The sequence below is a fragment of the Plectropomus leopardus genome, chromosome 14, assembly GCF_026936395.1.
Source record: "Plectropomus leopardus strain MGB_pleo_1.0 chromosome 14, ASM2693639v1, whole genome shotgun sequence".
Lineage (NCBI taxonomy): Eukaryota > Metazoa > Chordata > Actinopteri > Perciformes > Serranidae > Plectropomus > Plectropomus leopardus.
In genome coordinates this window covers 1,844,622-1,859,931 of record NC_142189.1, presented here as the reverse complement: position 1 = coordinate 1,859,931, position 15,310 = coordinate 1,844,622, and the positions used below count along the sequence as shown (strand labels likewise).

Genomic DNA, 15,310 nt, shown 5'->3' with positions numbered 1-15,310 from the left:
ATATTAGTCATATGAGCTCTGCTTAATTGTGTTTTGTTGTGCATTAATGAATTTGCACATTAAAGTTTCAGCTTCCAAAGCAGATAACCGCTGTTGTGAAATTAAATGAGAAAATGTCTGGAAGCAAAAATTTACATTATATATGTTCTCTGCATAAATGATGCCACTGTTTAAATGAGGAGGAATTTAAATATATATTTGTTTGATAGAACTGGGCAGTTACACACGTATCTGCCAGGTTTTAAAGTGATTTACTCAGAATATAACGATCACTATGTGCTGTGTAACATGTATGTTAAAGCTCATGTTCTTCATAAACCTTATATTCATTTGAAGCGCAGTGATCAAGATGTTTAACTGCCAATCAACCCTTTGGATAACAAAAACAACCTAAACAAAAATGAATAAATGATTATTTATTCATTTATTTTAAATTTTGGCAGGTAGCCTGTTAGGTGTTTGAGGATGAACTAGTTTGTTAAATAAAAAAATAACCAAAACAAATGGTGAAAATGCATCGTCACAACTGCAAAACCAAATAGGAAAAAGAAAAACACACAAAAAACAAAAAATTAATAAAAATAAAAAAATCTCTGTTGCAACTGCAAAACCAAACTGGATAAAAGAAACAAAAGAGGGAAAAAAAAAACTCTATACAAATGTGAAAAATAACAAACACATGCTGATGTTAAAAAATTAAAAAAATACTCAAAAGTTTTTAATTCCTAATTTAAAAAAAATTAATAAATAATTAAATAAATTAAAAAAGAAAGGAGATAGAATCACACCATACAACTGTGAAACGCAATGACAAACACTTTATGCCGTTAAAAAAAGATAAATAAAATAAAAATGAAAATAAACTTGCAAAGTTTATATGAAAACAGAGAAGTTTGTTTTGGGAATTTCTGACACAAACCATCAAGATGTCGTCATGAATTGCCTATTATGACATGAAATATAAAAGTTAGTAATACATTGCATGAAATTCTGTAATTTTTTATTTTAAGTATTAAAGACAACATCTCCAAAAGTTTAAATGAATTTTCCAGACTCGAAATATATACATTCTTTCTTCTTCAGTATGATAATTATAATTCCAGTTCTCTGGACAGTTTTTCCTAGCTTTAAAAAAAGTTTTTATCACAATTTGGGGTACATTTCTTGCTCATTGCATTTTATCCAATATTTTCAAAAGAAAACGTAATTGTGGAAGGTATCTGAATGCACCTAAAGAGAAGCGTTTAACAACAGGTTTAAAGTTTTGTTAATTTTGGAGTTTATTTTTGCAGGTATATAAGTATTATTGAGTAGTGTTAGTATATTAAATTATTAGTTTTAAAGTCTACGATGTGTTAGGCGTTACAAAGCACAAAAAGTGAGAGCGGGGGAAGCTGCTGCTGCACTCCATTACAGAAGAAACACCTGATTTGACTTTAACGCTCCAGAAAAAGACGATAAGAAAGCTTTCATAAACTGCTTTGATGTCAAATCACCATTCTGTAAAATCAAATATCAAATATTTATTCCTATAAAACAGTGCGTTATTACCTGGAGCTGTGTTTTTGTGTGTGTGTGTGTGTGTGTGTGTGTGTGTGTGTGTGTGTGTGTGTGTGTGTGTGTGTGTGTATTTTAGCAGCAGTACGCTGCAGCCGGCTTTGCCTGCTGTCATGCTCGGGTTGATGTTAAAGCAGCGTGGCAGGCTGAGATTGGTAAAACAGATAGACGGCGCGAATGCGTCCAAACACCGCGGGACATTTTCCAAAATGTCTCAATGAGAGAGAGCCGGATCAGCCGGGCCGTAGAGCTCCATTGTTGTCCAAAAAAACTGTTAGAAACACATCAGTGAGCCACACTGTGTCACCAAGTGACATGTTGACACACACATTTAGTTTACACACCACAAACACTCACTCAGAGCACCAAATATAGATTAATCCGCCACTAAAAATAGTCCCCAACAAATGCACTATTTCCTCTTGTTTTAGGGAATTACTGAGACTTTTAAGTCTTACATATTTTTAGTGTTTTGATAGGATTTCTTTACAATAAAACTCTTCCCTTATTCTTTTTTCCCTTATTTTTTTTGGCTTTCTTGGTCGTTCGCTGCTGCTTTTTTCTTTTACTCCTCTCCTCTGACTCAGCCTGTAGTTTTCCTCCTCTTCTGTTTCCTTATCTCCTTCTCTTTTTTTATCTTTTCTGATCCCCCTCTCTCTCTCCCTCTCCCTCTCTCTCTCAGTAGGATGGGGGGACTTAGCCTCAGTTCTCAGTCGGGGTTCACACTGATCCCTCCATCACTACAATCCTATTGGAGGATGATTAGCCTTGTAATGATGCTGTGTGTCTGCGTGTGAGTGTGTTTAGCGGCAGGAGGTGTAGCAGGAAACTCTGGTAGAGATTAAACAAACACACACTCCTTCCACTTGTGGTGTTTACGTTGTTTTTCTGTTTTTGTACTCACCACTGATTTGTTTCATATTTGGTTGAGATGGTCCGGCCCCCCAAAATACAACGAAAAGATCATATTTTCTTGGTTTCCTTTAGTGGAATCCATCCATAATAATGTAATGCCCACACTTGTGTTAGGTTCATTTGTCCGGTCCAGTGTATGAGCTTGAAGTGGTTTGATTTTATGCAAACCTGCTGAATAAGCATCTGTCATTATGACCTGTTCTAGCAAATTAAAAAGATAAACATTTAAATGCAACTTATGTCGTAGGAACTTGTATTTAACAGAATATTTATAAATGGACAAATGGAGCTCTTATCCGAGCACGGCAACATGAAGGAGATGAAAATTCAGCAAACACTGGCAGGGGATGAGCTGCCCGCTGTGTTTGTTTACTAAAAAGTTCATGTGTTTTTTGGGGTGACGAGACATGACAGAGTTAGTCTCAGAAGTGCATATTTCTGGACTCAGTGTGGACAGAGAGCGTAGATGTTTTGCAGTGCTTGGTGCCATGTTCTGCTCTATCCGGGTCTGAGTCAGGAGCATCACTGATCAAATCTGGTACACTGGTCCAGTCCGGTGTTTGACTTCATATCAAACCGGTTTGAACATTTTCACATCAGCCTCACTTTCCCCCCCTTGACACCTGCGGCCAAAGGCATGATGTTTGTGGGTTGTTCTTCCATCTGTTTATTGTATTGTTGTGTTCGTGATATCTCCGGACAACATGTTCTCATTCTGAACTCGTCAAATAGTGAAACTCGGTCAGCGTCAACATGACGTTTTAGGTGTCCTTTGTGTGTCAGTTGTTTATGCTCCGGGATGCTGTTATGGTGATGTCAACAAATGCACACGGTGGGATGAAGCAGCACGGTCTCTATGTTCACACAACAGCGCCGGCTGTCACAAATGATTAGGTTTAGGCAAAAAAAGCCCATGTTAAGATGTAGAGAAAAACAAAAAAACACACATTCACATGGGAGGTGAACTCTGGACTCCCACGTTTGACTCCCCACCTTCCCGCCCTATAAGCACACTCATGCTCCTTATATTACCGGGTTACCGGCAGCTTAATTACCTGACACTGTCAGCGGTCCTGTCTGACCACGTTATCATCTGATGCGTCCGTGCGAGTTGCATGTGGATGCATGCATATTTGATGAGTTCGAAATGAGAACGGGTTGTTCAGAAACACCTAGAAGAACTTTAGAATTTAAATTACTGATTAGATTTTGGTGGACTAAAGTCAAGGTCACTGTGACCTTATAAAACATGCCTTTGACCAGAACTCAAGATCTATAATACTCATGATGACAAATTTGTAATACGTCATATTTTGGCTGCACATAAAGGACAAACTTTAATGTGAAGACTGAAAGACACTTGTGTGTTTGCAGCTTTAGACACGAGTCCGACTCAGACTGGTTTTTATGTTACTCTGTTTTGTTGTCTTCTGTTGAGCTGCAGTCCGACGGCTGCAGCAACAAAACTGATTAACACATAATGGCTGGTTGTTGGAGGCTCACACACACAAACACACAACACAAAATCTCTGTCTCACTCTCTTTCACATCAGGGTGTTTTTTAATCCTATAATTTGTTGGGTTTATTTCACCAGATGACCGGGTTATTGTTCCTTTATGATCGATACACGACAGGAGCTCAATCATTAACACGCCTCTCTCTCTGCCTGTAGGACCTCACTCAACCTCTCTTTTTCTCCTATTCTCTTTTTTTTGTTTGATCTCACTCTTTCTCCTCACGTCTCTCTATCAGATTAACCCCTTCTCCTCCTGTCAATCCCTATTTGCTTCTCTTCTCTTCTCTTCTCTTCTCTTCTCTTCTCTTCTCTTCTCTCCTCTCCTCTCCTCTCCTCTCCTCTCCTCTCCTCTCCTCTTCTCTCCTCTCCTCTCCTCTTCTCTTCTCTTCTCTCCTCTTCATCTTTAGTCTTTGTACTGCTCCTTTTATTTTCTCCTCTTCATCACTCTCTCCCCCCTCTCCTTCCTTCCCTTCTGTTCATCTCTTTCTTCTCTCTCCCCATCTTTCCCTCCTCTCTCTCTCTCAGTGGGTAGATTGGTTTTGGCACTCAGTCCCCTGATCAGTGAACACACACACACGTAGCGAGCGGCGGTGTCATCGCCATGGCGATGTCAGCAGGCGGGGCTTAATCCAAAGTGACACTTGTTCTCTGCCTTCCTTTCCCATCGCCATGGAAGCAATTACCCTCCTCCTGAAGGGCCTTTTGTCTGAGTGTGTGTGTGTGTGTGTGTGTGTGTGTGTGTGTGTGTGTGTGTGTGTGTGTGTGGGTGTGTTCTCGTCCTCCCGGAGTTGACGGGGTGGAACCTCGGCCGTGGGTCACCTGATTGGCTGAATTGAAAGACGGGGAAAGAGAGAGAGAAAGGAGCAGGGAGAGCATCAGAGGAGGACGGAGGGAGAGCGAGATAAAAGATGAGAGTTCATCTTTCTTCTCTTCACCTCCGTCTCAATCTTTCCTTTATATGTTTAAAGAATAAACCGGAATTTCATTTTTGTTTTTCTACTAAAGCAGAACTTAGACTTTTGATTTAGTCGCAGGGTTGTTCTATTGGAGGATGAGTTGTAACTTTAACCACATCCTTGTCACTTTACCGTTCGATATTTTCCCGTCAAGCTCTTGAAGTTTCTGTTTTTCCGCCTCTGTAGCTGTGGCCAAAAGCATTATGATTCCTGGTTGTCTGTATATATGTATGTCCTATTCTTGTGAACACGATATCTCAAAAATGACTGAGGATTTTGTAAAATTTGGCACCAATGTTCAAGTGGACTCAAAAATGAACTGATTCTGTTTTCGTGGTCAAAGGTCAAGGTCACTGTGACCTTGCATCCGTCTCTTTCTAATGAATGCAATATCTCATGAAGGCCAAGGAGTTTCTTCAAATTTGTATATCTTCATCCTTGTGAATGTGATATCTCAATAATGCTTTGAGGGGATTTTGTCAAATTTTGCACAAACAGCCACTTGACTCAATAATGAACTGACTGAACTGATTAGACTTTGGCAGTCACAAGTTGAAGTTCAATGTTGACCTTGTCTGTCTCGTTCTTGTGGACGTGATATCTTAAGTTGAAATATCAGGTTAGGTGATTTCTATCAATTTGGCACAAACCTCCACTTGGACTCAATGGAGATCTGAGTAGGTCTTGGTGGTTGAAGGTCCGTGTCACTTTACCTTGCAATGTTTTTCCCCATCAGCTTTTAAGGTTTATATTTTTATGTTTCTGTGTTGTTGATAGCGGGTGTGCTGGTTGTCCATACGTTTGTCCCTTTCTTATGAACACAGTATTTGGCACAAATGTCCACTTAAATTCAATGGTGAACTGATTAGATTTTGGTAGTCAAATGTCAGGCACACCTCATCAGTGACATCATCTGTCACATTTTTGTGAACGTGCACATTGAGGCGATTTTTGGAAATTTGGCACAAACTTCCATGTACACAGCAAATAATTGCTCAGATTTTGGTGGTCAAATGTTGCTGTTAGCATGCATCCTTCTCATTCTTGTGAAAGCAATATCTCCAAAACATCTTGGGGGAAATTCTTTAAATTTGGCACCAATGATTGAGAGGACTCAGGGATTAACTGATTCTGTTATTGTGGTTGAAGGTCACTGTGACCTTGCATCCATCACATTCTTATTAATGCAATATTTCAAGAAGCCCACAAGGGATTGTCTTCAAATTTGGCACAAACTTCCATGTGGACTCAATGATGAACTGACTGGCCTGGTTAAAATTAGGTGCTTATAGTTCTCATTTGTGAATGTGATATCTTAAGTACACCTTGAGGTGACTTACACAAATTTTGCACAAACATCCAAGTACCTCAGTGGTGAACTGATCAGAGAAATTCAGTTATTGCTATTATGACCTGATTCTTAGGTTGAGAAGATACTAAATATGTAACTGAGTATTTTCTGCCTGTTAGGACTGATTTCCTTCTCTTCAGCCACTTGATGAATACAGACCCAGAATTAGATTTTTTTTTTCCTTTTACACCTTTCAGTTTTCAGTTTTGGCTGCAGATTGAAGTCATAACTTAAATTAATACAGACACTTTTTCCCTCTTTCTACCTTTTTCTTTTTACATTTCTTTGTTTCTTTAACAATTGCAGAAATGTCTTTTTCTTCCCTTTTCTCTCGCTCTGTGAATCACTCTGTTAACATTATTTAATTTTCCCGTGTGCTCTCTCGCTAACACACACTTTGTATCTGAACGTCCATCTTAACCAGATTCAAATCTGCACAGGCTTTGTTTAACTGTGTGTGTTTGTGTGTGCAGAGAGAGATTCCTATCAGTTGTTAAAGGCCTCAAACTCCACAGATTGTAAAGTTGTGTGTGTGTGTGTGTGTGCGTGCGATGGCTATCAGCGGTCAGGACCTCAAACCTCCCCAGATTTCCCCGTCGGCCACCGTGCAGCGTTTTATCTCCCGCCTTCATCTCTCTCTTCATATTGCTCGCCGTGTTTCTCTTTATCTCGCCGCAGACGTCCCTGCATGGATTTTATTTTTTTTAAATACGCTCTGAAATATTCTTCCTCTCAGTTTGGCCTCCGCGGATGGATGAGCTGATTATGTAAACAGATACTCGGATATCTGGACGGAACAGAAAAATTAAGCAGAGTTTATTCCAAAATGTGATTGGAACAAAAATCGACTTCTGTTCAAACGAAATGAGGCGGGCCTCAAAGTAAATGTGCTTCAGTCTCAGAGGAATCGAACCACACAATACAATCTGAATAGTGTTTCAGTCAACATTCAGCTGCTTTAAAAGATTATAAGTTTAATTTTGTCTTCATTGTCTGAAAATAAGGTGTTTGAAAAGTGACACATAGAGACTGTCAGCTGTGATGTAGAGGCAGATTTTGGCTGTTTAAAGTCAAAAATAATGATTAAAAACAAAATTTCAAGGAAGTTTTTAGATGTCTGTGAAATCTGAAACTCTTGTTTCCTCCTCCTTCTGAACAATACAGTCTGCACGGTACATTTTCAATGATGTGAAGCTACTTGAGCATCTGTCTCACCTTTCTCTACATCACCTGTCTTTTTCCAAGTCAGTCACAGTATGGGACTTATTTTGTCTTTAGAAAGTATTGATGGCTGCAGCAACAGGCTGACAGGCCGTAAACCTATGAAAATTAGCAAAGTGTAAGGTGTTTTTATTTATCTATCTGTCTATTTATTTATCTGTTGATGCATTTATTAATTTATTGATGTATGTATGTATTTCATTATCAAGATAAATACATATAGAGATTATTGCTATTGCTAGTTTCCGACTCCACCAAACTGAGTAAACTAGAGAAGCTGTGGACATTAGATTACTCATGCTTTTAGTGAAGAAAAATCAATAAAATTAAGGTAGAGGCAATAATGTGCATACAGTAATGTTACGGTAAAAAGAAGAGAAAAAGGTAAATATACTGTATACATCAAGATTACATAGAATTAAAACACAGAAAAGCCACAAATTTCAAGATTCTTAGAAACAGAGGATGATGATGACGGAGAGGGCAGGCAGAGCCGTGTGTGAGGATTTTATTCTGTTATTACTTAACCACAGTACTTTTTATTTTTTACACTAACTCTGATGTTTTAGTTTGCTGGTTATGACACTTGAATGTGAGCGTGGCAGTTTCTCTGCAGGTGCTCTGCAGCCCTGTCTCCGTGTAATTATGTTTGCATGTTACTAAGCCGCTTTTTTAATCGTGTTGTGGCAACGTAATTGCTGTCTGAATTATGGTCAGAGCTGGCGTCCTTTTCAGGTAACCAAACACTGCAGACACGTACCCGGTCATGCGGCGGCTGTGACTCAGAGGTAGAGCAGGTCGGCGGTTCGAGCCCCTGTTTCTCTGGTAAACATGTCAAATTATCCTTGGGCAATTCACTCTGCATTACTTTTCCCTTTTCAAATTAGTTCTCTATAAATGTAATTTATAGGACATTATGTAACAGAGTAAAGATGTTTTTGAATCAGATCCTTTTTTTCTCGTTTAATATCCAATCAAGCGGCAGTGAGAGCTCTTTCTTTACCTAAACAGTGTGTCTTTGTCGGGATCCTGCCGACAACGCCAAAGTCGTATGGAAAAAACTTGTGCTCTTGGTCAGTCTTAATTTTGATGAATAATGAAATAAATTAGATGAGTCACAGTTAATCTCAAATGATGACACATAAATTGGATTTGAGAAGCTCTTGGTACAGAAGGTGCACGAACAAAGAGACGCCAGAAACTTAAAGAAACAGAACACTGACTCACTCTTCTGAAGTTTAATGCACACGTCATACAGCTGGAGTCTAAACATCTCCAAGGTCTTTATCTTGCAGTATCTTGACCTACAGACACCTGGGAGTGTCCTCACATGAAGAGACAGACAGTGAAGGACTCTGAGGCCTCCGAAAGTCTGAAACCGTGGACCATGTGACCACGGATGAATCATACGTTCATACTGTTAACTCTTTGGATATCTTCATTTTCAATCATTTTTACACGACAGGCAGTGTGTGCTGAGCTCAAACAGTAAATCTGCCTGACAACAGCACGTCCACGTCACATGACTGATGGCAAGTTTGACCTCCAATTGACCTGGAAGTTAAACCTCGACCACCCGGTGACCTTCCCAGCATGCTCTCTGCCTACACACTCTTAAAATAGTCACATACACATGGAAACACACATATTTCTTCCTTTCAGCTGACAAGCTCTTTAAAAAGCCATCGACCCACCTCGCTGAACTTTACGACATCTCACACACACACACACACACACACACACACACATACACACACACACACACACACACACACACACACACACACACACACACACCTCGCCTGCCGTGACAAGCTCTTTAAAACACCATCAAGTCACCCGGCTGAACTTTACGACTCGGTTTCATTTCATGTTTATAAGACCCAAACACTGACACACGTGTGCGAATGCACACACACATACACACTCACACACACACACACACACACACACACACACACACACACACAAACCGATCACAACAAGTGTTGCATTTACCTACTCAGCCGGTACATGATAAATATGTCTGTTTGAGTCAAGGTCAAACACACCTCCTTGTCCACTTACACACACTCTCACATATCCACGCTTAAACACAGGCACACACACACACACACACACACACACACACACACACACACGCACACACACACACACACACGCACGGAGGACAGACATGAAGACATATTTGTTGTCCATCAACATAATGCTTTCCAAGTTTGCGGAACAAATAAATTCCGTCTGCCTCGCTGCTCCTCGCTTTCCCGGCAGCCGTCAGGCTTCACACACACACACGCACACGCACACGCACACACACACACGCACACACACACTCATCTGTGTGAGAAAATAGAGTGAACACAGTGAACATGAAAATCTAATGCTGCCTTCTTTACTTTGTTATGAATATAGAAGTATGTGGTTCAGATTTTCCAAAATAAGAGCACATCTTTTTATCTTTTAGATTTCCTTCCTTTTGACTAATAATAATTATATTTTAAAACATTTTGTTAAAACCCTTTGTTAAAATTTTCGCTTGTTTGTGTCCGCTTTCCTCACTCTAACATTGGCCAAAATATGGGTTTGGAAAAGCCTCCGTTAACCGCTTAAGAGGTCGGACAGGGTCAGGTTGGCCCTGTTGGTGCCAAATGCAGGTGTTTATGGATTTTCCAGCCCCCCAAAGGTGTCTTGAGCTCCATCGTTTTCTGGGGATGGCTTGTTATTATCATAAAAACTTTTCCAGTGTTGATGAGCTCATCAGCCCCAAAACCCACTTCAGGTAGTCAGAATATTGGCTTTTCTGTAGCTCCCCTATGCTCGCCGTCCTAAACTCAGCAGTTTAAGTTGGAGGTGGATGTCAGTACGCCGGGCGCTGTGCACCTGCAGGAGGATGAGCGTGACATCGATCATCCAATCTGCTATTTCTCCAAAAAGTTCCATTATAGCACAATAGAGAAAAAGGCTTTGGCCTTGCTGTCGGCCCTGCAACACTTTGAAGTGTATCTTAGGAGCTGTTCTGTGTCCACTGTCGTTCTTTCTGATCGTAATCTCCTCGTTTTCCTCACTCAGATGCAGAACAGCAATCAATGACTGATGCGCTGGTCCTTGCTGCTGCAGGACTTCAACATTGACATCCGTTATTAGAGGTGCAGAGTTGCTGCTTTCACGTAGCATTTCTTAATCTTTCAGTCGGAGAGAAGCAGCTCCTGTAGCTGCAGGTTTTTCTCCAGAGGTGGAGATGATTTCACACGCCATCCGTATGGTTCAGTTTTGTAAAACACATTTTGCTTTGGGCTGAAGCTTTTCCCACAAACGTATATGAGCTTGCATCTGTCCAGTTTGACAAAACATAGTAAAACTGAAGTAATTTTGTCACTTTCTAGGACACCAACAATGTCGAGATTCGATGACAAAAAAAAAACCAATCAGCCTTTTATTCTAATTAAAGCTGGAGGGCGACAACATGTGTAAGGTTTACAGATTTTAAAATCAGAGTGAGGAAGTTCAGGGAGAGTCAATTTGAGCAGGAAAATAAAACCAGTGAAATGCAAGTTCACCCGTCTCCCTCTCCTCCTCATTTACTGTTTGTTCTCCTCGATAAATAAATGACAAACAGTATGAAAATGATATTCTTCGCCAGATGACAGCCATTTTTCATCTATAGCCCTAAACAACTCCTCCTCCCCCTCCAAAGTGTTTGTCCGCTGCTATCCCTCCATCTCATCCCTCTCCTTCTCTTTACATCCCCCCTCTCTCCCCTCTTTTATCCCTCTAACACTCTTTCTCCTGCATTTTTTTGCTCCGGCAAAAATTAATCACCTGTCTTTATGTGTGTGTGTGTGTGTGTGTGTGTGTGTGTGTGTGTGTGTGTGTGGCCGGCAGGAAGCCCACAGAGGTTTTTAGCAGCTGATTTATTGCCGAGTTAATTCATAACGGCGTCCGATGATGATGAGAGGCCGCAGGAAAGTATGGTCGTCACTGTTGTTGTTGAAGGGTGAGAGAGGAAGAGAGAGAGAGAGAGAGAGAGAGAGAGGGAGAGAGAGAAAGAGAGAGGGAGAGAGAGAGAGAAAGAGAGAGAGAAAGAGAGAGAGAGAATAAACAGAGCAGCTCTTTCATATAAAGTAATAGAGTGAAGTGATGGAGGGGAAGAGAGGAAGTAATGGGATGAAGCAAAGCAGACAGATTGTCAGGTACTTACGTTATAGTGTCGTATCAGTGTGAGCTGATATAGTAAAGGAAGCAGGAAAAGGAAGAAACGTGACGTCTGCTGGTGATGTTTGAAGTTCTTATTTCGATCTGAAGGCGTCGTGTCAGTGTGACGAAGGACAGTCACACAAAGTCATAGGATGATGTCATCTGCATATTCTCGTATCCACACTTCGTCATCTCCCAGTACCAGAACAAGTCTGACTCAGCTTTTCCAATCTTTTGTGGGATCGTGATCAGCAAATGGGGGGCCAGAAGAAAATCACTAAAATTAGAACAAGATTAACCCTTCAGGCCCCGCTTTAGTATCACACACACTCGTACGCTCTGCACACAAAATGCTCTTTTAAAAATCAAGCTTTAAAAGATATTACACATAAGTTCAATTTTGTACTTTCATTGACTTAATTTTTAACCAACATTAATCCTAATAACAAATAGCAAATATTCATTCATTTTCAGAATTTTAACCTTTTAAATGCCATGTTTTTGTCATGATACCACTATGTTTTTAAAAAACACAAAAATTATTATTCTTATTATACTACATGCTAAGTACATTACTATTATTTTGATTATTATGATATGTCCATGATTAGCAGCAACATTGATTTTTATACATTATTAATTTTTGTACAGTGTCAAATACTCACACTCCAACCACTCTGCACACAAAGTGTACTTTTCCAAATCAGGCTATAAAAATGTTCTATTTTCATAGAGTTTAATTTTAACCAACATCATTCCTAATCATAAATATCAAATATGAATTAATTTTAACCCTTGAAATTCCAGGTTTTTGTCATGGTGCAACTATGTCTTTAGATGAAAAAAAAAACATTGAGTTCAACTCATACTGGCGATTAAATCTGATGGAATATCTGTGATTCTCCAGCTTTTACACATCATGTACTAAATAGCTGTTTAATTATTGGTATAGTTTAACAAGTATGTTTCACATAACAGTCTTATTTGAACTTCTTGCAAAAGTTCTGATTTCTTTATTAGGTGCAACCATAGCTGGCTCTGATGGTGGTTCAGTCTATTGGTTGGTTGGCTGGTCCAGAAGAATTTGGCAGCTACATATCTGGCCCTCGTAAGCTGAAATCTGTCATGAAAAATGCATCTATTGCGGATGTGGGCTTGTTTTTCAGATGTACTGTCTTAAATTTCTACATGAAGTTGATGGCTTTTCTTTCATTTGTCTTTACGTTGTCTTCACTGCTGTCACATGAAGTTTTGTCCTTTGCAACAAGAAGTCCACTGTGTCTTCGATAATCAGATTTCTGACATTTTGATGTTCTCCGTCCAGGCTGCAGGCTCTGAGGAAGGAGAAGTCACGGGACGCGGCGCGATCGCGGCGGGGAAAGGAGAACTTTGAGTTTTACGAGCTGGCGAAGATGCTGCCGCTGCCGGGCGCCATCACCAGCCAGCTGGACAAGGCCTCCATCATCCGGCTCACCATTAGCTACCTGAAGATGAGGGACTTCGCCAACCAGGGAGACCCGCCGTGGAACCTGCGCATGGAGGGACCGCCGCCCAACACCTCTGTCAAAGGTAGGCCCAACACCTCTGTCAAAGGTAGGACCAACACGGTCGGGGCTGCAGGACGGGGTTGTCTTTAAACTGTTTTATGAGGCTCTGTGTAGTTTCAGAAAAGAGTTTTTTAGTTTTGTGCATCAGAAAAACAACAGAAAGACTCCTTAAGGATCCAGGGAGCAATGATTCATTGGACAGTAAATCCCCTTTTGCATTTTTCAACCTCTGAACAAGAGTTTTCCCTCTTGGTGATATCATAGCCAAACAATGTCAAGTCCAACTGGACGTAAGTCTTCGAGAAGCTTTGATACTGGATGGTGCACAGGCTGGTAAAAGTATGCTTTGTCCTTTTCTTGTTGCTTCTTGGTTTGTTTTTGCCATATCTTGGCTTTTCCTCCATTATTTAAAGCAACAAGGTCACATTTGGGAAACTTCTGAGCTGAAGAAAAGTCCCAATGAAAACTGCCCACAGAACGAACTTTTCAAAATAGCAAAATGTTGCAGTTTGAAAGCCTCAGTGCTGAGCTTTATTGACCGTGTTTTTCAGTCCAAACAGACGTTAACCTCCGTTGCATCAGCTAAAACTCGTTCTCTCTCTCTCTGTGGTTTGTCAGTGCTCGTTGGCCTCATACAAACGTGGTTTAACTTTAAGCATTACAGCAGACGAATGTTTCAGTCAGTTCATCGGATGCTTTCCTCGACTCCTGGAGCAAAATTGAGCTCATGATATGTAGTTTGCAGCAGCTTTGCTCGGCTTGAATCTTGGGTGCCTGACTGAACACATTGACTAAATTTGACTGTTGGGAGGAACTCCATGTTTATGTGTTCAGAAATTACCAGGAACTTTGGTTGTTTGTTGTTATTATCCTCCAGTTTTTATCCTTCCTCTTGTCTCTGTGCATTCACGCAGACATAAACAGCATCAGGATTAGTCAAAATGTATCTGTGAATTATTTTAAGTGTGTGTGGACATACGTGTGCCTCAGTCTACTTTAACTTTTCCAAAGACTTTGATCGCACTGGCTCAAGAATTCAGTTCAGGTTCAGTCTCAAAATATTTTGTAATTGTAAGTGAAACTGTAATTTTGTCTCTGCAGCAAAAAGTTGAAAATGAAAGCTTCTCTACTTTATTTTATTTATTTATTTTGCTATCTTTCATCCATTATAGCTCCTAATATGAAGTCTCTAAAGGTTTGAGATATTATGTTTTTATGCATATGCACTGGCATTACAACGTGATATCTCAAGAGGGCCTGTTAGTTTTTTAAAATTTGGCACAAATGTCCACATCAAAGGTCAAGGTCTCTTTTTGACCTTGCACCCGTCTCATTCTCTTGAACATGATCTCTCAAGAACAACGTGAGAGAATTTATTCAAATTTGGCGCAAACGTCCATTTGGACTCGACGATAAACTGATTAGGTTTTGGTGGTCAGAGGTCAATATCACTGTGACCTTGCATTCATGTTATTCTCATGATGTCTAAAGAAGGCCTTGATGCAGTTTCTTCAAATTTGGGTTAGAGGTGAAGTGTTGAGTTGAAGTTGTTTGTATATATATTAAAATATCAGTACCACAGGCCCAGCAACTGGCTGATTCCTAATAGTCAAGTGTTTGTACGGGCACTGCACTTTTCCAGCAATAACTAAAGAAGTTAGGGCTTTAAATTATGTCTGCAAATGTTTTATTTTTGGATACGACAAAGCTTTTCATCAATGCTGACCCAGAATACCTCAGATTGACTTTTACTTTTCAGCTAAGAGTGCCTCTCATTGTAAACTAAACCTTAACAGCAGCTTTAGCCTTTTATTTAGCCTCCGCATAAACATGTCTTTATATCTTCAAACAAACCCTTTTATTCTAATAGATCCGAACAAACAAACAGAGGCATATCGGGCCGGAGGTGAGCAGCGCTGCGGTGATTGTCCAGCCCTTTAAACTGCTATCAAACAACATGGAAAAGCCGCACGCTCTCACACACACACACACACACACACACACACACACACACACACACACACACACACAGACGGCTAGCTTCTGCGCTAA

General features: G+C 40.2%; 1 protein-coding gene across 1 annotated transcript in view; it reads left to right on the top strand.

Moving 5' to 3' along the window:
* Positions 1 to 15,310, top strand: part of npas3 (neuronal PAS domain protein 3) — a 337,016-nt gene that overhangs the window by 132,288 nt on the left and 189,418 nt on the right. Inside the window, 1 exon segment of the mRNA XM_088087580.1 lies at positions 13,036 to 13,280. Coding sequence (XP_087943706.1) covers positions 13,036 to 13,280 — 245 coding nt within the window.